The 25339-nt window shown below is 39.9% G+C and overlaps 1 protein-coding gene across 1 annotated transcript; it reads right to left on the reverse strand.

The window, feature by feature from the left end:
• Positions 1-1833: 1833 nt before the first annotated feature.
• LOC128534583 (actin nucleation-promoting factor WASL-like) lies at positions 1834-25339 on the reverse strand. The gene is made up of 11 exons (XM_053509045.1): positions 24720-25339; positions 20748-20882; positions 16271-16357; positions 14835-14931; positions 13448-13471; positions 8040-8220; positions 7805-7847; positions 5792-5945; positions 4997-5550; positions 3540-3654; positions 1834-2800 (listed from the first exon to the last, which is right to left on the reverse strand). The coding sequence occupies exons 1-11, from the start codon at positions 24822-24824 to the stop codon at positions 2742-2744; spliced, it is 1554 nt and encodes a 517-aa protein (XP_053365020.1). The 5' UTR covers positions 24825-25339; the 3' UTR covers positions 1834-2741.

Consider the following 25339-nt stretch of genomic DNA (forward strand, 5'->3'; position numbering starts at 1 on the left):
ATGCAAATCAATATGGTGCACAATTACATATAATATTCAGTAGGAGGGTTAGACACCACATGTAGTGGAGATTAATGAAAAAAGCATCTAGAAAGCAAAGGAAAGACAAGTCATGTGATATTGCATAATAGTCATCAGGTAGTGAAATTCTCACTTCAAACAGTAATCAAGTAAAGACCGATTTTTGCTATACTTTTGAGTGCAGTTACTGCAAAAAAGTATTGTCTAATAAAACTACCTAATAAAGTACCGGTACATTAAATACAGTGAAACCTCGGATTACGAGCTTAATTCGTTCCGGAAGCGGGCTCGTATTCCAAAACACTCGTAAACCAAATATAATTTACCCATAGGAAATAATGGAAATTAAATTATTCGTTCAACAGCCCGAAAAAATAAATACATAAATAAAATTAATACAAAATATAAAGTAAAAATAAAACAAATTAACCTGTATTTTACCTTAAAATTTTTTAAAATAAATCCCGACAGATAAGGGTTTTCGTTTGTGCATGCAGGGTGTATGTGTGTAAAATGTGCACACACACACACACACACACATTAACGGATAGACCGTTTTTAAAACCGTTTAAAAATTAGCAAGGAACATTCCTAGTCACACTCACGTGAGCGCATACTAACAGGATCACTGCTGTAAGTAAAACAACAACAAAAAAAACAAATTAAACAGCTCCTCACCTTTGAAAACAATCGCGACAGAGAGAAGTTTGTGTGTTTATTTGGCAACCTGAGAGGAGGGGGGCTGAAGGGGGGCTCGCTCGCGTTTACGGCCCCCTTCTCTCAGGTTGCCAAACAAACACACAAACTCTCTGCCTTACACAGACACAAACACGAACACTCAAAAACACTGCAAGCACTAAGACCCAGAAGGGGAGACGATAGGTCTCGGCTTTACAGCTCCCCTTCTCTCAGGTTGCCAAATAAACACACAAACTTCTCTCTGTCGCGATTGTTTTCAAAGGTGAGGAGCTGTTTAATTTGTTTTTTTTTGTTGTTGTTGTTGTTTTACTTACAGCAGTGATCCTGTTAGTATGCGCTCACGTGAGTGTGACTAGGAATGTTCCTTGCTAATTTTTAAACGGTTTTAAAAACGGTCTCTCCGTTAATGTGTGTGTGTGTGTGTGCGCGCGCGCACGTACATCTCACACACACACACACACACACACGCTGTGTGTGTGTGTGTGTGTGTGTGTATTCACCCAGCAGGAGAGGCGATTACCTACAATTCTGCTGCAAGAGAGAGAAAAACCGTTGGCTCACTTGTGATGATGTAACGCTCGGTGTTAAAACAAGACACGCATGCGTGAAACATGATACTCGGTGCTCGTAAACTAAGACAATGCTCGTTCTTCAAGTCAAAAATTATTAAAAATTGTTGCTCGTCTTGCGAAACACTCGTAAACTGCGTTACTCGTAATCCGAGGTTCCACTGTATGTCCTTAAGTACAGCCATGGTCAAAGGTTTTGAAAATGACACTAAGATTCATTTCCAAATGATGGATTTTCCTGGCCATGAACCCAAAATGTCAATGTTTTGTTCCATGAGCCACTTAGTTATCACTTCTACCTCATGGTGAGGGCACCAAACTGTTCTCGGATGGCTGGGAGAAGTCGATCTCGGAGGATGCTTTGGTAGCATTCTTTATTCATGGCTGTGTTGTGTTGAGTGCCGAGCCCTCTCCCTTGGCTGAGAAGCGACCCCACACATTAACGGTCTGAGGATGCTTTAATGTTGGCATGACACAGGACTGATGGTGGCGCTGTATACAGTGTATGGTGCGTAGGTCAAGATATGTCATCAGAGACACTGTGTAAATATGAACATTTATTCGATTGTACAATTTCATCAATCTTTCAAAACACTTCCAATTTCCGATGTTTTGAAGTTTCCTGATACACAAATAAATCTTAGACCAAAAAAAAAAAAAAAAGAGAAGTAAAAAGTATGCATTTAGCCTGTTGTCAGATCAACGGCTGGAATGTCTATTGGGAATTAGTAAAGCGTCACAGCATATCTTTTATTAGCATGACGAATAAAAGCTTTACGTCTGAACTGACATTCATCACCATCATCATTATTATTATTATTATTATTATTTTTATTATTTAAATATATGAACACTGAGCTGACTAAAATAAACCAACAATTCCAAGAATGTCAGAAATATAATATTTCTGGGTCTCTGGCTGATATGATAAAAGCATGATAATGGTCTTTTTTTTCTTTTTCATATCTTTGTGATAGCTCTCTCTCTCTCTCTCTCTCTCTATTCACATAGCAGAATTAGACTTTAATGTATGTAAAAATATAGGCTTTAAACTTTAAGATTTTAAGAAAATAACGACACCACGCTAGAATCTGAATTTAGAAACTGTGAGGTAAAGAAGAATGTCGTATGAAAATAGAGGAAAACAGTGAAAATAGTGTTCCCGTTTCTAGTAAAAGCAAAAGTGGCCACCGGTCATTTGGTTCGTTCGACGAGTCGAGACAACGTGATGGAAACTGCACAGTGATCGGAGACGTGAAGGAAAAAAGATGAAGCAACCTCGAGTAAAATAAAACATCACAAACCCTTTTCAGGTGGAATGAGGTATGACGGGGATTAATAGGGAAAGCAGAAGAGTTAACCGTGTGGAATAATATATCGCGGTACGACTTAAGAGACTGAAGACGGTTTAGTGTTTTCTTTTCGGGATCTGTTGGAGCCAGAAAGTGCAGTTTAGTCGTCCCATTCTTCCTCATCATCAAAGTCGTCCTCGTCTTCCTCATCTTCATCATCTGTGAGCAGAGGGAAAATAAAGTGTTATAATAATAATAATAATGCTTAGCTGTAACAGAGCCTACTAATTATATATAGCAATTAGTGCTGTCAATCAATTAACATGTAGTCAATCACAGTAATAATCTGTAACTAATCACGATTAATCGCATATCTAAAAGACTCAGATTTACTTGTATTAAATTAAAATATCACCGTATGGGGGTGTGGCAGCCCACTGCGTGCAGGGCTTGAACCCGGATTCTCAGATCCAACAATCACCAACCTAACGCCTTAGCCGCCTGGGCCACCACTCTCACATCTAACGTTTAATACGTTTCATGTATTCTTAAAGGTAACTTAAGCACACGACTTTTTATAATGAAACTTGCCGTTCAGACACCTGGTGATGTTTCCTCGGGCATCTTATTATCTTCCCATGTGATTATGGAAAGCCATGAGGGTCAAACTTGATCATATGATTGTTTTGCTTTAATCAACAACAGTAAGGCATTAAAATTTCTTGATGAATCACATGTGTTAACATTTATACCCCTAATAGCAATGCACACACACTAGTTGTACTATGCTTGTTTATCCCCGCAAGGTCAAAGCTGTCAGATAATCCCATCCCTATGGGGACATGCAATTCTGGCCGGGACAGAAATACATGCCACGCACACCAGAAAACATACACGAACATACACAAGTCATATGTGTATGATGAGAAGTACTGGATGAGATGCGAGCGGCACACACCTGAAGAGTGGATGGCTTTGCTCCTCTTCTGCATCACCTCCATCAGAGCTCCCACAATTCCTGCTGAGGGGGTGGCAGGTGCCGGGGTCGGGTCTGGACCTGGACCATCTGTTACCTAGAAAAGTCACGACAGTCAGAAAGAATCTGTCAGACAACAGAGCATGTGTGATTCATGCGAAGAAAGTATTGAGAATATTAAAAAAATAAATTCTACTGTACGGCAACCGTTTCCAGATGTGCACAAAGCTTTTAAGATTAGAATTAAGACTAAGATGCATTTAAAAACTTAGAAGATTTTAAAACATTAGAACATGTTTGAATTTGGATTTCTAACTAGCGTACAGTACATTTACACACAAAGTCAACAGACTGCTATAGTTTTATGATTAAAATGTATGCACGGAAATGTGCTGCCATTACCATCACTACTATTAATTTCCTTCTTGTCACATTGGGATATACAGTACCCGTCTCTAATCCTGCCTAGAAATGAGTCGCGATACAGAGGCCGGATTGCAGGTCAGTCTGAGGGTGGAATGTTCCAAAACCAAACACAGATGAGTCTTAAAACATTTACTTCTTCCATGCCTGTATACATGACTCAATCTACTTAAACTTTTAAAGTACAGACAGATAAGCTGTAAAAATGATTATATAGGGATGTCACACCTCAAATTTGTTTAACAGTGGACTCAAACTGTTTAGGAATAGTGGAGAATTTGGTCACAAGATTAGAGCCCAGTAGAGGATCTAATTAGACTCAACTAATTAATTTTGAGGCCCTGTTATAAAGCATGCTGCATTTAATAAATCATCCACTAGGGGGAATAATGGAGCAAGAAACTTCTCTTTACTACTACAGGGTGGGCCATTTACATGGATACACCTTAATAAAATGGGAATGGCTGGTGATTTTAACTTCCTGTTTGTGGCACATTAGTATATTTGAGGGGGAATTTTTTTTTTTTTAAATAGGTGGTGACCATGGTGGCCATTTTGAAGTCGGCCATTTCGGATCAAACTTTATTTTTTTTTTTTTTTAATAGGATGAGGGTCATGTGACACCTTAAACTTATTGGGAATTTCACAAGAAAAACAATGGTGTGCAAACAATTGGTTTTAACGTAACTTTATTCTTTCATGAGTTATTTACAAGTTTCCGACCACTTATAAAGCAGTTATTAGCAGTTTGCTAACTGTAGCATGGGAGATGGGTGGTCTCGTAGGGTGTCTTGCATTGAAATCTGCTGCAATGACCCGGTTACTGCGTTCACCAGACATTAACACACAATTTCTATCCGCTCCTCACGTGTCATTAGTATGTAAACTGCTAATAAATGCTTTATAAGTGGTCAGAAAAGAATAAAGTTACGTTAAAACCAAGCAACTTAGATAATAATGAACAAAAGAAAATATTTAAGCCATAAAATAATACAGCACGTTAGAGAAGAACTCACTGTTTTGAGCTGGATTCCCTGTCGAATTTGGTCTAAAAGTGCTCCTCGGCCGCCGCCGCCGCCGCCGCCACCACTGCCTTCCGTTACCGACTTGCTCCCTGGTTCGACTTTCTTCAGCGGCGCGCCCTCTCTGATCTGACCCAGTAGCGCAGACCTTCCCTCTGAACCTGATCCTGGGAGAGCAGAATTAAGCGGCGGTGGTCCCGGGGGTGGAGGTGGTCCTGGGGGTGGGGGTGGAGGAGGAGGAGGAGGTGGACCTGCTACTCCCACAACTGACGGGGGAGGTGCAGGAGGTGGGGCATGTGGAGCCATGGAGGCAGGCATAGGTGGAGGTGGACGGGGACCTCTGTTAGGAAGAGGAGGAGGTGGAACTCCCATGCCTGGTCTGGAAGGAGGAGGTGGTGGAGGAGGAGCAGATGCAGGAGCTCTAAAGGGAGGTGGAGGAGGCGGAGCTCCTCGTCCACGGGACGGGGGCGGAGGAGGAGGAGGGGGAGCGCCCGAGCCAGGGACAGAAGGTGGACCGCCTCGAGAGGGGGGAGGGGGAGGTGGAGGGGCTGGAGTCAGAAAGAGAGAGAAAGAAAAAAATTAATAATACTGAATATAAAAGTCAGACTGCTCTGTGACTACCATAGTTGAATATCGAGTCAGGTGAAGGAAGAAGTTTCTCAGGAAGGTCAAGGTCAAGTTACTAAAGCAGAGAACTTATTAGACTCCATCACTTCTACAGAAGAACCAACAGTCGCTGAAGACAGCATGATGTAACACAGTCTGTCTCTCATATCCGCACTCTCGTACCTTGTCTCCGGAACTCGCTCTTAACAGCCTCCACACCTCCTTGTTTCTCGATAAAATCATAGATAGCCCTGGACGTCTCCTTGTCCTTCAGCTGCGCTTCAGAAATCCCACACGTGTCAAACAGGCTCTTCAGATCCGGGTCTAGATTATTTACCTGGGAATATACGAGAAGACAAATTTATTATTAGTTAGGTAATTATTTTTTTATTATAAGTATAAAGTACTGTGCAAAAGTCTTGCCCCCCCCCCATCTAATTTCTTTATACTCTATGTTGCCTTTAAAGATCCAGACTTTCTTGGATTTTTAATGCAATCTTAAAAAATAGTTCTCCAGGCATCCTAAAAGACTTTTTCGTCCCTCATTTTCAGTCCTGTCCCAGTCCCTGAGCATGTTCAGGGAAATATTTTGATATTTTTAAGCCACATAGTGACCTATCAATCATTTAAAAATAAAAACCATCTACATAACTAAAGACATGAACCAGTGAGAAACAGGTGCAGATGATGATCAGGCTGGTGATTAATAAACTGCTGATGCTGAATGCTTGAAAAAGACGAGAGGGGACATGAGGCGGCTGTAATTGTATCTTTGGGACTTTGGAGCCTGTCGCAGGAAAATATATTAATTTGTTCTCATTTTTTTTTACTTTAATCTACATCATTTAATTTTTTCAATAATTAAAAAAAATACGGCTCAAGACTTTTGTACAGAACTGTACATTATCAGAAATATGAAGTCTTTTTACCAAACAATTCCTGTATATATGTTATTTTCCTACTTCTAGCACTAGTATACTGGTATTTTAGTTTACTAAAAGGTGCAGTGGTGGCTCAGTCGGTGAAGGCTGTGGGTTACTGGGTTACTGATCGGAAGGTCGGGGGTTCGAAGCCCCAGCATCGTTAAGCTGCCACTGTTGAGCCCTTGAGCAAGGCCCCTAACCCTCTTTGCTCCAGGGGCGCTCTGACCCCAGTTTGCTAATCGGGATTTATGCGATAAATAAGCAATTTCCCTCTGGGATTAATAAAAAAAAAAGGCCATACTCATGGACTTCATGGGCAAAAATAATCATCACATGCACACAGGATAAAGTACAATATACTGGCCATTTATCTCTATATTTTGAACAAGTATTGTTAAATGTCCTGTACAAAGTGATGGTCTATTTTTCATTGATCCAATAGGTGGCGGTATTGCACCAACCAAACATAAATTTAAAAGAGAAAAAAAATCTATTCTCTCACAAAGATTGAAGTGGTTTGTATGTTGAATTTGTCAATGTTAGATGCTTTAAAGCTTGTAAGTTTAGGAAAAAAAAAGGAAAAATTGCGTAATTTATTTAAATCACACAACTCCATTGTCCTCACATGGTTTATATCAGCTCTCAGGGATTGTAATAAGCTAGACGTAATCGCCTGGCGAGTTCAGGCGTCATAAAATCAGATCGCTTCAACACGCATCATTATGCAAAAATCGGCTCATTATACTCGACCACAACTTCCCCGAGTTCTTCCTTCACTTTGTAAAAGATCCTCGCTGAGTCAGGAGTTGTAGTTTTGCATGCGTTTAACTCCGGATACGTGACGCAACATGCTGAAGAAGTGTTTTGCTTGTCAAATGTGGCCGTGAGAGTTTTGCATAGTACCGGGCAATAAAGTGTCTCCGATCTCCTGGAGTCGTCCAAGTGACCGGAGTTCAATCTAGTTTAAACAGGTCTGATCTAATAATTGGCATTTTATCTGACTGATTAAATTCATCATGTAAATACAAACATACAATATATATATATACACACGACAAAACTAAATTCAACTTGATTGTTAACTTTACTGCTAGAAATTCGTTTTCATCCCAACACATAGCCAGCATTGGTTTTTTTTCGTGTGTGATCCTGAATCTTCACATCTTATTTAAGCACCTCGTGAAAGTATATAATATAATCCTATAATCCTAACAACAAGGAACTCAGGAAAGAACCTAGGATCCAAACTTTCTTACATTGGGCCTGTACTTACATCAAATCCCGTGTTAGGATCCCAGCCCACATGTCCAACATGCCTGCAAGGAGAGGGGAAGAAAATATGCAATGGTTAAGCTGTTAAGCATCCAACAACAATTTGGCACACATCTACCAAACATCTGTCAGGATAAAGGATCTAATAATCTATTATAGGAGGAACGGCTGTAGTTTTCCCACATGCACATCTCGGAACATCTGAAAAACAGCCTAAGAATAAACACCAGACTCACCGGAAGTTGCTCGGGGTGCCGATTTCCGACTTTGAGATTTTCTTCTTTTTGTTTTTGGCTTTGTTCTTGTCTTTCCTGAAGTTGCTGTGCAGGTTGTTGTTGACTTGGAAATTGTTGTTGTGTCTGACATGGTTGATCTCAGGGTTCCTGATGTCCACCGTTGCCATCGGCAGCACAGGTTCTGTGAATAACAACGCATACCTTTAATCCAGACAAAACAGCCAGCAAAATATACGTGCACTCTGTAATTTGTACTCGCCCATATACTTTATATAAACATTTACAGGCCATTTCATTAGGTACACCTGTTCAACTTCTTGTTAATGCACATAACTAATCAGCCAATCACACGGCATCACCTTTTACGCATGTAGACCTGGGGTCCGTTCTTTGTACGTCGCTAACTCAGTTAGCTGGATTTGATTGTTGTGGATTTGTCCTGATCTTGGATTGTTTCGTTCTTCGATACGCATTTCGCATTTATTGTCATAGCAACATGACCGTAAGCTTGAACCTGCTCGGAAGCAGGTTTATTTCATGTAAACCGTATTTAGGCTGCGCTCCTGGCGGGTTATGATTGGTTGAAATGGCGAAGTCACATCTGATTGGTTAAAGAGCACGACTGACATGGACTGACTCACGTGGGAAAAGAAAAGTATCTTGCATATATATTGCTATCAAATATTATATATAGAACATAAATTCATAGGTTTATTATTATCAAATATGATATTACTATTATAATAAACCCTTGGCACGAGACAGCCGTCAAGACCATTAATACAAATTCTTGTATAATGTTTATTTTGTAACACATTTATTTTTCAGGGGTTTGTCATAAAAATATGCAAATAAATATTTATATATAATAAAAATAAATATTTTTTATAATGATAAATTGGACAAAACTTATTTTATTATAAAATAAACAATTTAAAGGGGACATGTTGTATTTGAAAAAAATATTAATATTTCTGTTTTTTTCATATACAACATTTATTTTCATATTGCTTATTTTATTTTATTGTCTCATGTAACTTGTAAACCATTAACCTATGAATTTATGTTCTAATATAATATTTGATAGCGATTATGTGGGGGGGGCAATCCATGGCGGGGGGGGGGGGGGGGGGGATTTCAGCGCATAACACATGTTACAAAAAAAAATTGCTCGCTCTCTTGCCATTTCGTCAACCAATCGGAGGGCTTGTGATCAGTGTTTCTACCGTCGATACATATCGCCTTTTAAACCAACGCACGAACGCGCAATAATCCTAGACAACTCCATCCAGCTATACTAATCATCAACAACAGGTGTGCTCGAAGAACCAACTTAGATCATAATTAGCACGATGATCTCATCTTAGGATGCGTCAATTCATCTCGGATGCGTCAAGCGACGTACGAAGAATGGACCCCCGGTCAAGACAGTCCGCTCACCAAAATTGGACAACAGAAAATAGGAAAAATGTGGCCTGGTCTGATGAGTCTCTCTTCTTTGGTGTCTCAATCAGATGGTAGGGTCCGACTGTGGCATAAACAACATGAAAGCATGGATCTGTCCTGACTCGTATCAAGGGTTCAGGCTGCTGCTGGTGGTGTAATGCTATGGAAGAGCTTTTTTGGCACACTTTGGGCCCCTCAGTAATTGTGTAGTGTTGCTGACTGTGTCCATCCATTTTCTGTGGGCTACTTCCACAGTGTAATACTTCATGTCACAAAGCCGAAATCATCTGGTTGTTTCATCATGACAATGAGGTCACTGTAGCCCACAGCGACCAGATCTCAATCTTATAGAGCGGCTGTGGGATGTGGTGGAATGGGAGATTACAAGTCATGGACGTGCGGTGAACACATCTGCAGCAAATCTCTGATGTTATCGTGTCAATACGGACAAAATCTCTAAGGAATGTCTCCAGCACCTTGTTGATTCTATGCCATGAAGAATTAAGGCAGTTCTGAAGGTGGTTCAAGGACATTTGATCTTTGTAGATTTTCATGAGCTCTAATCCATAATTTGGGCAGATGTGGTTCGGTAGTTAAGGTGCTCAACGGCTTAGGGACAGTGGCACTGAAGAAAAGACAGGAGGCAGAGTTGAAGGTAGCAGAGCTGAAGATGTTGAGGTTCTCTTTGGTAGTGACAAGGATGGATAGAATCAAGAATGAGTTCATCAGAGGGACAACCCATGTTAGATGTTTTGGAGATAAAGTCAGAGAGGCCAAATTGAGGCCAAATTGAACAAGGTCCTTCACCCCCAAGTGCTCAGATACAATCGGGTGTCAAACTGGCAACCCGACTTTTCAACTTACTGCTACAGAAATGACAGGTTTATCTCCAAGGTGGGAGTGTCCGTCACCAGATGTGCTGCATCGCATGTGGACAGACTCTACAGTATACCCCCGCCCCCATACTTCCAACCCATAATCATGGAGGGGAAAAAAAAAAAAAGGATAAAAAAGTGCTTACATTTTTTCATGCAATATGTAATGAATCTATAAAAGTTGAACTTTTTTAATAAGTAAAAAAAATTATATAAAGGAAAAAAAATATATTTTTTCATGATATTCTATTTTTAAAAGTTGCACGATATAAGTATAGTAATATGTCAATATATTTTGGGAAAAAAAATTGAGCAATTCCAGGGTGAATTATAAATCTCACATTTAGTTTGTAAACTAAAAGCTTCAGAGAATGAACAAGATCAATATCAGTAAAATAATTTGCATAATTCTCTTCAGCTAAAAACAAACTAATCCTCAAAACCCTATCATCTCATATCAGTGTTATGGATGTGACATTAAACAGACAACCTTTATAAGAGAGTACAGGTTTGCTACAATCACTGTGAACTTTAAAGGCCGCTGCAGAAAGAGTTACACTTGTTGTACCATAAAACACAAAAATTATATATTTTAAAATGTTTACATTTTTTATTTTATTTTTTAAATAAATGATTAACTGATTAACTGGTTATGGTTGTGATATTTTCACCTTTTAATTATGATGTGTCTGAATCAGTCCTATACTAACTATATAAAGAATATGTGTGAATAGAATTCAACAAGAAATATTTGACAAAATTACTTAAAAAATATGTTTTTCATGTTTTCAACATCCGCCATGTTAAGGTGGACCTTTGCATGAAATTGCCTAATTATTCCTGTCTTAAATGTTTATTCTTTGACTTCTGCAATATCGGGTCAATGATCAGGTCAAATACATTTTACATTTCTGACCTTTACTTTGCCTTTAAAAAAAAAAAAAAAAAAAAAGATCAAACGACATATTACATAAAATATTTGTATGTCATTAACAAACTCAACCCGTTATGCAACAATGATCTTTCGGGGACATGGAAGGAAAGGAATGCAGGCTGTCAGGAATGCAAGATTACTTGGCAAAAAAAAAAAAAAGTTCAGGTTCTTAGAAAAATGATGCTTAGAAAGATGCTTAGAAAAATATACCAGCAATTTGTTTACGTAACTGAACAAAATGTACCCAAGACTGTATATGCATTTTTTTTTTTTAAACACAACAGGTAACCATGCCAAAATATCCCTTTTAACAACATTCCCTTTTGTCACTTACAACATTTAATAAGCAATTACACCAATCAGCCATTAGACCACCTCCAGATGACCTCTATAACCTTGACTATCAATCACGTACCACTGTCACAACTGGCGAAAGGATCATGGCATCCCAAGCCCCAGCTAAGTCTGTGTAAAGCAAAGTGCAGCACTTCTGGCCTGATCCAACAGAACAGCAAATGCAGCACAAATTACTGGCAAAAGTTACTGCTGTTAAATAGAGAAAGGGATCCGAACACTACATGCACCACGGCCTGCCACATAGAGCTTACAGGCAGAGTTCAAGGCTTCATTTCACTGACCCGTACTCCAAATTCCCCAGATCTCAGTCCAACTGAACATCCATGAGATGATGATCTATGGACGCCCCAAACAGCACATCACACCCCGAAAGGTCTTGTTAAGTCATGCCCCAACGGATCAGAGCCGCCCTGGTTGCACAAAGGGGAACCTACACAATTCTGGTGTTAATGTTTTGGGCTTCAATATTTGGCAGATTGGTGTATTTTGCCCATTCTTCTTCTACCATGTCAGAATGAATTAGATAGTTCTACAGATTCAAAGCACTGATTCAGCTATTCTACCATCTTCACATTCTTCATTTTGAACCAACACAGTTAAGCTTTGACCGTATAATTCAGGTCATTGTCCTTTTTCCAAGATGATCCTCAAACTCTTGCAGACTGAAACAAGTTATCTCCAGGAAATGCCATGTATTTGCCCCATAAATCAAACCTCAAGCTTGTCCCCAGTCCCTGCTGATGCAAAGCATCTCCATAACATGATCTGTTCTAGCCATGCAATATGAAAAAATACATCTACTGACATTTACTAATGAAGATACATAGTACAATGACACCTGGTCCCCTTCCAAGTTTTTGGAATCCTCAGATCAGCTTCTAGTTCTTCTAGCTTGATTGTAGTGTTCTGCAGATTCTTTAATGCATTTCTGTCACACTTTATTTTGCTCTGCACTCATTGCATCGACCCCGAAAGCATCCTGAATCCTCTGAATTGTTTCCATGGTGGAAAGTTCAAGCTTAACGCAAAATTTCAGTCATATTGAATGTGATGGCCATACAGTACACACGCTCACCCCATGGCATCTAGTACAGTGAAGTCGGATTGTTCATGCACGCGCATTCCAGTCCACTGTCCTTGGCTGCCAGGTTACATCGATGTCCGGACAGACTTTTTTCAGACAGACTTCGTACAATGAACTAAATATAGGTCACTCTGGATTGGATGAGAGTGTCTGCCAAATGCCATAAATGTAAATGAATCTACTGGACAATAGAACCTATTGACAAGCTGTTAAGCTCCATGTGATTGGGAGATTGATGGTCTGACACGTACTAAAACTAAAATAAAAAAACGTGAAAAAGAAAATGGAAGCTGTGTTCAAGCCGAACAAGGGATCGTGTCGAACAGCAAGTTTGTCGAAAGACGACATCATACTGGAGCACATGGCCAAAGTTTTCCGACTTAAGGTTTTCTGATATGCTGAATCTGCACTTTCTCAGCTTTTCAACACCTTGAAAACAAGTTTCCACAGATTTCTCAAAAACTCTAAAAGAAAAGGCGTAAGTGCTAAGTGCTCATTTCCAGTGTGACTGGATTTCTGGGCCTGTAAGTGGCTGTGCCTCCAGGCTGGGAGGATGCACACAGCTAGAACAGGCACATTTCAGCAACAGGAGGGAGTTTTATTAGGAGGAAGTTGAGGGATTCGAGCCACCCTACCGTACTTCAAAGAGTGTGCATGATTTGATAGAGAAAAATTCAACACTTATTAATTCATGGTATATAATTCAACCTACCTTTTGCTGGCTCGGATCTTTTTTCTGGAAGACAGAAGCAAGATCAGTGTTAATATCCTCGGCAAAATGATTTGTAAACAAATTTTAAGGAGCATCGTGTACTGAGTAAGTAAGAGAGAGAGAGAGAGAGAGAGAGAGAGAAAAAGAGAGAGACGGAGAGGAAGGTTGAGGCAGGAAATTGAAGACACACTTTTATAGACTGAAAATCCAATCCCAAGCAGCTGTTAGGGAGGCCTCATGTGGACTCCCTGGCCGCCGGCTTTACCTGGCGAGTCAGCAGACGTGTAGAAGAAACGAACTAAGGAAGTGGTTTAGGAAGAAAAAAGTTGTAAGCAAAGGTAATCGAAAGCAGACCGCCTCGGTACGACTCCACACAGCGGCGAAGACTTCAAAGTAACGATCGTCTTCAAAGACTACGAGTGTGAAGCGTGAGACATGGAAAAAGGGTCGAGAGAACAAGGGGAGTGTGGTGTGGCTGGGGGCGGGTGGGGGTTGTTGTAGGATGGCGGAGGAGAAGATGGAAGGTGGAAACATGAAATAGAGATAGAGAATTTGCCTCATGTAGTGAAGGATGTAAAAAGAGAGTCATATGGAGAGAAGTGGGTTCACATACAGTACACCAGCAAACAGGAAATCAAATAATGTAAACTGATACAAAAGCATGCGAGTTTAAGTAAAGATGACGACCAAAACAGTGTTGGAGCTTTTCAGATCTAATAACATAACACCATCTTTCATAACATTTAACGCTTCTTATCTCCTGATCCATGCTCCATTATTTTTTTTTATCAGATAAAAAGAAACGCAGTAACAATTTCATGTCCCTTTTATGTTTTAGTGTCCGGAACTTTTATAAATAAAAATCTTTCAATGAGCTTAACTGTCATTCAGATGACACTTGGCCAGTTTAGATTTCACATGAAAAGACATAAACCTAAGAAAGGGTATTATTCTAAAATGTAAAATTGTTAAGATATTGTAGCATGAATTTGGCATGGTTACGGACACTACAGATTTTTTGCTTTTTTATGCTTTTATCCAAAACCAATTTAAGCAACAATTTGTACAGGTCATATACTTCTAGAAGCTTACACCAAGTTTAGTATCAAAGAAATGCTCAAAGAAATATGATTAATTTGCATTTTAAATGATTATTGTTTGAAGCGAGACAGTACAACACTGGAAAATGGCCATTTTTAAGGCTACAAATAAAATCATCTGTCCAAAACTGCTGAAGTTAGAAACTTAAAGCTTTTAGGAAAGTAAGACTGGTCACTACCATGTTGCATGAACTTAAGAATGAAGTAGCTTCTTCGGCTGCACACATTTTCAATACTGTGTTTTGTCCACAAGAACAACGCAAGAATAAGCTGTATACATCGCTTACCGGTTTTCCTGTGTCTTCTCGCTATCAGGTCATTCGTTGCCATTTTGAATTGTTTGGCTTCTTGCTCATCAGCAAAGTTGAGGCCGATCTGACATTTCTGTTTTGGGGGTAAAATGAAATTTGCATCAAAAAAATGCTTGAAAAAAAAAATAAAAATCCAACATGCAGGTAGGCGGAACGTCTAGTTATTTCATTGTTTGCTATAATGAATATGAAAGCGTACCGATGAAACACATCAGTAATACTGACTAGCCTGGAATATACTGTACAGAATTACAGTACTGTGCAAAAGTCTTGACCCCCCCCCCCCCCATTCTTCATACTTCCAAAGAGTCAGCCTTTCTTATACTTTTAATGTAAGTCTCATTCTCGCCAGGTTTTGCCAGTCGCTTTGTTAAGCCACACAGAACCTATGAATGACTCAAGCATAAAAATCATCTAACTTAAGGCCTGAACCAGTGAGAAACAGGAGCAGATGATGACAGATGATCAGGCTGGGGATTAGTATACTGGTGATGCTGAATGCTGAGTGGTTGAAACAGACGAGAGGGGACATGAGGTTGCTGCTGAGGTCGTTACATAAATAAGAAAAGGTTAATATTCTATCGTTAGGCACTTTGTAGTCTGTAGCAGTAAAACATTTGTTCCCATTTCTTATATGAAAGTTAATATGAAAAAATAAAGGGGGGGGGGTTAAACTTTTGCACAGGACTGTAAGAGCCCTTGGTATATTTACAGAAGCTGCTGCCAATATGGGAAGAAATCAGTACACAGACCTTCATGACTGTACACTACTATACTCCTGCGCGAGCTCCGACTCTAGACTTTCCTAACCTTACATGGCTAGACGTCTGGCGCTCTTTCATCCCAGGATTCTTTCCTTCTACAGCCCATCATTCACGCGCCTGGATTGACTGATTTTTTTTATATGCATAGAGCATCGCTGCTTAAAATTAACCATCTGAGTAAAACTAAAGCCTTACTGTTTGTTCATGACCAGACCGTCTCTCATCTAAGATCAACATCAAAATGTAACATCTTCTGATTTCTCTCCTGAACTATGAATGTTAAAAACAATAAATCTCTTAAACATAATTCTCATTCTATGAAGAAATTCCAAGGATCCATTGAGGAGGGTTAAAACAGGCATACATACAGTATATAGAAATAAATCTTCATTTAAGAGTTTGTATAGAACACACGCTGCTTTGACAGCACTTGAAAAACCATACAAATTTAAAGCAATGTGTATCGACTCATCTCAAAACCCTCAAAAAAATGATACAATAACTCTGTATTCCCAAATGAGTGACATTTATTAAGTCCATGCAAAAAAATAAAAAAAGTTATATAAAAATCTGGAAAATGCAAACTGATATTATGGATGTACTGAAGCTGTGCTTACAATAAATACTGACAACATTTAGAGCACTTACGTCTCCTGGGAAGGTCAGGAAGAAGGATTTGGAGGCGTGCAGCACAAAGTTCTGGTAGAGCTCCTGTTCAAACACGGTTCTGCCGTCCTGTGAAAGCATTAACAGCATGTCTTCAGTTCAGAACCAAAATTAAACATCACATCACAATTTGTACGACGGTTTGATGAAATGCTTCAAACACATGACAGTAAGCCAGACAAAGTGCTCACACTGTATCTCCTGTGGTCATGGAGGTGGTATTAGATAGACTAGTTATTTAGACTATACAAGGGGTGTACAAGGGGTGCACAATCATTCACCAACACACTACATGAACTCCGCTGGGAGCTATCAACCCATCTCTTTATAGTCCTGATCTCACTCCAAGCCATTTCCATATTAAAGGGGTTCCTGGGAGGCCAGAGTTTCTAATGCGAAGGAGGCAGTCTGATCATGGCTTCGACACCCTAAGGAAACTTTCGACCCTGATGGTATCCAAGCACTACAGCAGCAGTAATGAGCTCGCCCCATCATCAGATGATTGCAAGTTCGAATCAAAGTTCGGGTGATACTGTAGCCTCCTGCCGCTGGGAGCCTAGAGAGCCGATTGGCCGAGCTCTCTTGGGGGCGGGATGCAACGCGCTCTAGTGTTCGTTCATCAATCGTGACTCTAACCAATCATGAGTGAAAAGAGCGGACAGCGCTATCCAAGTCTCGGTTGGACTTGACTTGTATTATAGCTAAACATTTTCAAAGTACACTAACAAAGCACTCATCTTGTAATAATGTAATCAACTTAAAAAACATGATATGATCTGCATGCATCTATGGAAAGATCATCCTGACACCTTGCTGTTAGCTTAAGTCTAGGCACAGCTGGAGTATGATAAGGGATATTTCTGGGGATTTATTAGTATGCTTTAAATACCAGGCTAAAATTATCAAGATTATAAGTTATGCATGTTTAAAAAAAGGCATAATATATGTAACTGCAAGCCTTGCCCTTAGTCTAAGACAGCAATCATTAAATGCCAAAACCTTATATTATGTGAATGAAGCAAGACTTAAAATATGCAGCAGGTCTGTAATGAATAAAAACATGTTTCTGAGCGAGAAAGAAAGAGTGAAACTGGAACATCTACTAAATTCTAGCGAGGGCATGTTGGTATTACATAAACGCAAGGTTAACCAGCAGAGGAAACTATGTGCCGAGCGCACATTCCACAAAGTCAAGCGGCGATGTCACTTTTCCCTGAAACGTAATTTAACCAGCACCTGTCCTGAATGACGAGGAACCCTGACGCATATCCTGGGCCCACAGAACAACAGTTTTCTACATAACCGGCATTCCATTTCACCCCTCCCATCCAAACCAGCCAGCGGGAGCGACAGCGAAAGTCGATCATCCGTATCAGAAATGGTAACGCTGCTTGCAAGACTCTTCAAAACACCCATGGTGTAGAGAGGTCAAAAGTGTAGGACTGTGGGTTTGGCATGCACCTCTGTGGACGAAAAACACTTAAAAGCCAGCAGTGTTCTGGGACAAAGGAGACTTAAAATAAACCTCATTCAGATCCACCGCCATGAACCAATCCTGTGGTTGCACGACTTTAGCATACATAAGAAAGCGTCTAGAGAGACCTCTTTGAAATGTAGAACAGGACAAAGACTTCTCCACCGTTCTTCTGAACAAAGATGCCACTAGTTCAGTTTTGGTCTGAAACAGACGCCCTGACACAGAGCAATGACACTGCTTTGGCTTGATGTCGATGACGACTTGGGCTCATATTGCTGGTGGTGTAGTTGGAGGTTTTACCCGTTACAGGGACCACTGATCTGATTTCCAATGATAACATTGGCGCGATCGGTTTTCTATCACTTGTTTGCCTTTTTCATGTCACAGTATGGGATAATTAACATTAACATTTTGATTCATACACATTCACATTCAATACAAACTTAAATAATTATTTTGATAGTGTAAAGCTGCTTTGCGACAATGACAATTGTTCCATCACTATACTGATAAAATTGAATTGAATACACCACTTTATCCTTCATACAGGGTCACAGGGGGTATGGAGCCCTTATCACAAAACTGACGGCACGTGGCGGGGCACACCCTGGATAGGGTGCCAGTCCAAGACAGTGCACACACATACACAGTCATTATTCACACACTATGAGCAATATGGAAGCGCCAATTAGCCTAATCTGCATGTCTATGGACACTGGGAGGAAACTGGAGTATGCAGAGGAAACCCACTCCATCCAAAAACAAGCCTGCTCCATCCTCTCTCTGGCCCTTATTCCTGTTTCAGTGAGTTCACCCTTCCTCACCACCTAAAGGCACTAAAGCTTCTAGAGCAAATGGTGGTCAAAGGGGTTAGGGTGTAAAGAAGAACCTACTCCCTTTATACCCCCAGCCTATTTGACCAGCACGTGCTCTAGCACCGTCCCTCGTCTCTGGAATCCCCTCCGAGACATCACAGAATCAAATGTTTTATATATCATTATCCTGGTGATGCATGATGTGCATTAGAGAGAAAGCATACCCGTGCTACTCTATGTTTCCTCAAGATTTTGTTTTCGGATATGCTTTAAAAAAAAGAAAAATGCTTTATTTAACACCAGAACAAAAGTCTAACTTGAATACATCGCTGGTGTGATGTTTCCGAGCAGAATCTGACTTGCGCTGCGGGTCACACAGTCGCCTATTATGGCGGTGTCACATGTTCTCAAGACAAACAATAGAAATCTCAACTAACTATGCAACTCCACCAGAGCAACTGCACACAAATAAGAGCTGGATTCCTCTGCTGAATCGGCACAAACTGTGCAAAGTTAGTAACGTTAAACCTGAAATAGTACTACTAGTAGAGATGTGGGAGAAAAGTATTAATAATAATGGAATATAACCAGTTTACACACCCTCGAGGTTTAGTTCTGAATCTTAATGTTATTTTTCAGGTAAGTATTGTTTGTGATTCTTTCATGTGGCAATTCGTGCATCGGCTCACTGACCACAAATTTGATGTTTTTTTTAATTAATACTGTTTGCATTTAAAGGTGTCAACTTTTTGCAGTTCCTTGATAATCCTACAGGGGGTTAGGGTTAGGCTCTAAACTATTCACACACTGACTGGCAGCACAGCATACTGAATAGTAGAAGTGAATTATTTGCCAAGTTTGTTTGGAATTGTAAAAAAAAACTTGAAAAGTAGAAGCTTAATATAAAAGTAAAAAAAAAAAAAAAACTTTTTTTTTTTTTTTTTTTAAAGTTACAGAATTTCTCTCAAAATGGGAAATCAAAAAAAAATTAATCAATGATTTCAATTACTTAATATTATTATGATACCTTGGTCGCCATTTGATCTGTATTGCAATTCTACTGTACAAGTGTTGCAATTTTTTGTTATTTAAAATTAATTTCTTATTAGATCTCATTAGAATTCTAAACAAACTTAGCAAATAATTCACTTGTACCACCGGATGCTGTGCTGTGAATAGTGTAAATAGTTTAGAGTGCACCACCTGTAGGATTTTAGAGGAACTGCACCTTTTTCCCTCACATGCCAACATTAAAATGAATACATAATCTAAAAAAAAAAAAAAGAGTCAGCAGGGGGATATGTGAATTGCCCTCAAAAGAATCACGATACATTACTGAACAATTTTTTTCTCCCATCTGTAATATAATCAGTTATCCATCACCTAGCCGAACCTGCTTGCTACTCATAATACATGTGTGGCTGTGTGATGGCAGGTCATAGTTCATCCAGGGAGCGGAGTAGAACGTTTTCAGAGCTTTGTGATATGTACTGTAATAGTCCAGGGGTGGCCAACCCAGAGAGCTCCTTGAGAGCTGCAGCTCTGCATGTTTCCAAATTCTCCCTTAACTCCTCCCTGATGATTATCTGGATCTCGAGGAGCTGGGTTGGTCACTCCTGGACCAGTTACAGGAGTTTGGGAATAGTGTGCGGTCTGTGCTGGAAGGGTTGGCTGGAAGTTGTTAAGGCCAAGGCTGCAAAGCTGACGCCCATCTCTGGCTCCCAAGAGATTTCAACCCCAGCTGCATGCGTCTAACATTTGGTGTTTGAAGGGAACACCAAAAGCAGAATATCAAACTTCAGGTTATTCATCTTGATGGTATGATGAGATTTAATCCCACAATGGGAATACCTCAGAGGAGTTCATGCTGTGATGAGACTGATCATGTGGAAATAAAAAAGGTCTACATTACAGTAAATAACCAAAAGTTTGTGGACTCCTGAACCCAACACTCATATATGCCTGTGCATTCAAATCCCTGCTAAGTTCTTTGTAGCTTTCGTAATGCGCTCCACTCTTCTGAGAAGGATTTGCACCAGATTTTCTGTGTCGATATGTGCTCATTAGTGAGATGTTGAATCAGGATGTTTGGGATTAAGTCTGTGTTCCACTCAAGACTCATTGTATTCAGTATCGAAAATATCAGTGTGCACCGTTACCAACTCACTTTGATATCCAAGACCCTGATGAAGTAGGACCGCTGAGGGTTGTCCTTCACCAGGCAGGCCACGCCGCAGCATCTCTTCGCCCAGGACGAGTTTCCATCGGCTGCGTACACCTGCACCACGCCGGCAGCCATAGCCTACAGAGACACAGCAAAGAAAAAGTCTGTTTTCTGGGTGTCAGGACATAAAAACTATGAACATCACACGTTACATTTAGCTTGTGTGTCTGAACCATAAACAGTTTCTTACGTAGCAGAGCGCAGATGGAGTGTTAAAAAGACCTCACATGGGACTTACACACACACACACACACAAACACACCAATTCACCTGGGTATTGTATGGAGCTTTGAGGCTGCTGAAAGTGTCATTTCACCCTAAAAACAAAAAACTCCAACTATGAGCGGTGTTCAAATCAAAGCGGGACTTTTGATTGTCCAGTACATTTATGGGAGTTACAACCTCCCTTCATTTCTCTATTTAATCCTCTGCTATTCTAATTCACTTATCCCAGTGTTTCACTAGGAGGCATGGTCACATTACATTGTTTGATTCACATCTGAAACACTGGCCTCCCAGGAACTCCTTTAATAGTCCAAACATGTGGAAATGGCTTGGAGCGAGGTCAGGACTGTACGGCAGATGCGTCAATAACTCCTAGCTGAGTTCTTGTAACATGCAAGTGTTGTTGGTGATGATTGTGCGTACAGTTGACACTGGCCGATGTGTCTCTTCCGCAAGTTGGCGACAAGTTATCCATTAATTTTTAAGGATCAGGTGTTTCATTCGCAGAACGACTCATGAGATCGACCGCAGTAGGTTTGCTCAGCCGGGATCATCATTCAGGGACGTCCAGCCCTCTTTAAAGCATTTGAATCATTCAAATGTTCTACTGCGACTGAGTCACATCACATTATTGTGCTTCTGTAAATGTCGTTCGCTTTTACACCTTCATTCACCTTCATTCACCCGAAACTTTAGCAGAAGTCCCGGTTTGACTTGCGTAAGTGGGTCTTCAACAAGCGCTTCAGTTAATGTCTAACTGAGCTAATGGTTTAGCTTAAAATCACAATTAATGATTCAATGCTGCACAAATAAATTTAACCATAATAAACGAATGTAAAAAAAAAAAAAAAAAAACCTAATCCATTTTACTATATCAGACATGAAAAAAAAAAAAATCCTTTAGACCACGAGGACATTTTTCATTCGTTAGTGGTATCTGATATCTGCTTTTATCGGATAGTTAGCATAGTTAAGATTCTTATTAGTTCTGAACGGAAAAAAAAAAAAAAACACTCAAGTTATCTGTAAGATAAAAGCTCTCCAGCGTGTAGGAGAGGAAGAGAGTGGGACAAGAACACATGTTAAAAAGTGGCAAATGTTCCTGGAACTCGTTAGATTTACGAGCAGGTGTCCTCGTCTCCGGCAGACGCTCGATGTCCGGGTTGCTGGCTAAATATTTATTAAAGGTTCTTTACTGCAATCTTAGCAGCTTGTCTGCCTCACACGCTGCCTGATAAACGTCAGAGAAACTGATAACCACAGCACCTTAATCGGTTGCGTTTATCGTTTTAGCACCGGGTAACGTCCAACAAACGTCCAACAAACGGGAACTTTCCTGCAGTTTGCATGTACTGCACAGTCTATACAGTAAAGCAAAGTCTTGCTGATATCAGAAAAGAACATTTATTGCTTAACGACTAAGACGGTTTTTCATTGCGGTAACGAGCATTTGAATTTTGAATGTTACTGATGACGGCTTTATCATAAACTTTAACGCTGATCTTTTCACAGGATGTGGAAGGAAACGCCGTTGTAGATCAATCACATCAGGTCGAGTCATATGTGAGTATGTCACATGAGGTTTTGCTGTTCTGATCTACTAAAATATCACCGTCTTCAAAATATATGCACAGTGTCACAGTGCAGCTCATGGGTGCGCGAATATCTAAAAGCATCCACAGCAGATATAGATATGGAAACTTCAGCTTATATAGATATAGAACCTAGAGCAGATATAGATGGAGTCATGCATCATGAGATGTTCGGTAGAACATTACATTCACAAGCCTCCTCAATTCATTTCTGTGTAAATGTATTTAATAAATAAAAGGAAAGTCTGAGGCTCTATCAGATTTCTGTTTAACAGCACAAATCCTCCTTTGAACAACATTCATTTAAACGCAGCAAAACCCCCGGGGTCATATCCAGGACGGCGGATTTTGCAAAGTAGAGCATTTATTTCTCAGCCACAGGTGCTCGGGAGTCCTTCGTACCACTTCCTGCTGCTCTGCTGATGCTGCACTGCGGCCTCATTCTTATTTTACAACCTTATTCGCAAAAATAAATAAATAATAATGATCAAAGACCTCTTCTTGATTGTGTAACAAGAAGCGTATTGATGAGAAAAAAAAAAAAACTTGCTGATTAGTTACTGGGAAACTAAGGAAGTAAAAAAAAAAAAAAAAAAAAAAAAACCCGAAGGCTTGACAATGTGACTTAGAACATAGCGTGAATCAAACAAAATAAATGTACAGAATTAAATAATGACATGAATATACCTCATGATTTATGCCCGAATCATGTAAATATATACATATATAATTCCGCCCACATGATGCACTGAAATGCATTACTGCATGACTTGAGTTTTACTTCTCTGCACTCTGTGCTGACTTAGAAGGAAGTCTCGTTACTTCTACCATTCCTAGACCAGTCGCATTAAACCTGCGCAAACACAGCACAGGTAAAGTGCTGGAATGCGGAAGCACGACTCAATCTGGATCTCGATCTGGATCTTGTGCAAGCGTGACCTAAAGTTCATTTTGTCAGGGTAGGGTCCTGTGCACGGCAATCCGCACATATGAAGCTTCAGTAATAAAATCCCCATGCTATATGAGCTGACAAAACACATCATGAAGCGTGAAAGATGACTCCAAATCACGCAGGAAGGTAGTGCGATATCGATATTGACGTTTATGACGCACAGGAAAACATATGTAGATATCTGCTCAAGGCAGCATGATTCCACACATTAATTAGACGTATAAGCTGGATTTTTCACGTATTAAAATATTTTGTAAATAAACAAAGCTAAGGATAAGGATTTACTTCTCCTTATTTGTGGTACAGGAATATACAGAGTGAGCTAATAACCTGTTTTTTTTTAACAAATAATAAAATTAAATTAAAATTTTAACCTGATTTAGCATGATCTCGCTCTCACAGTACACATTGTGATGCTTTTTACATTTGAAGGCAAGTGAAAGGCGGTGTGCATGTGTGTGTGTGTGTGTGTGTGTGTGTGTGTGTGTGTGCGTGCGAGTGTGTATGTGACAGTCAGGTAGCACAGGTGTGCGTTTTAAACGAAGGTAAATTGGTACAAGAACGAGTTTGCACATTTTAAAAAACAAACTAAAAAAAACTATGCTACATACGGAAACAATCTAGATCTATTAATATTTTTTTTAAAGAAATATTATATAAAATTTATAAACATTTCATTTATTTAAAGTAAGGCTTAAACAAAGGCCTGGTCTCCCACGGTCTACCATTGTATTCTTCTTAACACCTGAAGGAGACTAAAGGCGTTAGCGCGCGTGTGTGTGTGAGACAGCCAGGTAGTACAGGTGTGTGTGATGTGTTTTTTTTGGAGGAGTTTGCACATTTAAAAACAAAACCAAATAAACTCCCATAATAAAGATGTACAATTATATAAATAGAAATACATATTTGCTAATAAGGTCATTTAAAACACTATTCTGGTTAAGCAAGCGACTGCATTAGTCTCACTAGGCCCTGGAACTATGTAATGTTACAATGTTTCAAAAGTTTACAAACATTCTACGGCGATCTGAGTCATTGTTGCGGCTCTGCGTTCCAATTCGATACAAAGTGTCCTGAAACCCCTTTGATGTGAAAGCGGCGGAGTGTGCGCGTGAAACTTGTTGCTCTATAAGAACTGAGACTTACGGAGCATTTCCTCCCCAGGTGAGCGAACAGCTGGTCGTTTTCTTGACCTGAGAGCAGTCTGGAGCCCGTGTTACCGAGTCTCCTCTGTTGAGACTGGGAGCTCATTCTTCCGACACTTCAAACCGGCAGGGAAAGGGAAAGAAAATATATACACACACACATATACAGGATAATCCTAGGAATAAAATCTGATCATGGACTCGGTCACCGCGGCCTGCAGTCAGACTTCATGTCTCATGCAGAATAAAAACCAAGGAAAAAAAAAAAAGAAAAAGAAAAAACTCGTCCCGTAGTGTAAGTCCACACGCGATCCTAGTAGTTTTCCATACGCTCCTCTGCGGATTTCTCAAGACTCAAGACTCGGAACTCATCCCAACTCCACTCGGTCCATCAACAACATGGCAGCGGCTAGGACTCTCTCTCTCTCTCACACACACACACACTGGCAACAGGATTTATTATAATAATAACAATAATCACGCGCCAGGAGGATTAATTGTTATTATAATAATAATAATAATAAAAAGAAAAATAAACTCCGTATGGAATCTAAACGGTCCGAGTGAGTCATGTGTCACAGGCTGTTCGGGACACACACACACGGTAAACACGATTACTAG

This window comes from Clarias gariepinus, chromosome 12 (genome assembly GCF_024256425.1).
Source record: "Clarias gariepinus isolate MV-2021 ecotype Netherlands chromosome 12, CGAR_prim_01v2, whole genome shotgun sequence".
NCBI lineage: Eukaryota > Metazoa > Chordata > Actinopteri > Siluriformes > Clariidae > Clarias > Clarias gariepinus.

Bases quoted from the DNA above. Each gene is read 5' to 3' on its own strand.
- LOC128534583 (XM_053509045.1), bottom strand. From the start codon at position 24,824: ATGAGCTCCCAGTCTCAACAGAGGAGACTCGGTAACACGGGCTCCAGA. The intron at 5,551-5,791 runs GTACGAGAGTGC...TTCTGACTCCAG, and splicing joins GAGCGAGTTCCGGAGACAAG to CCCCTCCACCTCCCCCTCCC. The intron at 3,655-4,996 runs GTGAGTTCTTCT...TGACTTTTCTAG, and splicing joins AGGGAATCCAGCTCAAAACA to GTAACAGATGGTCCAGGTCC.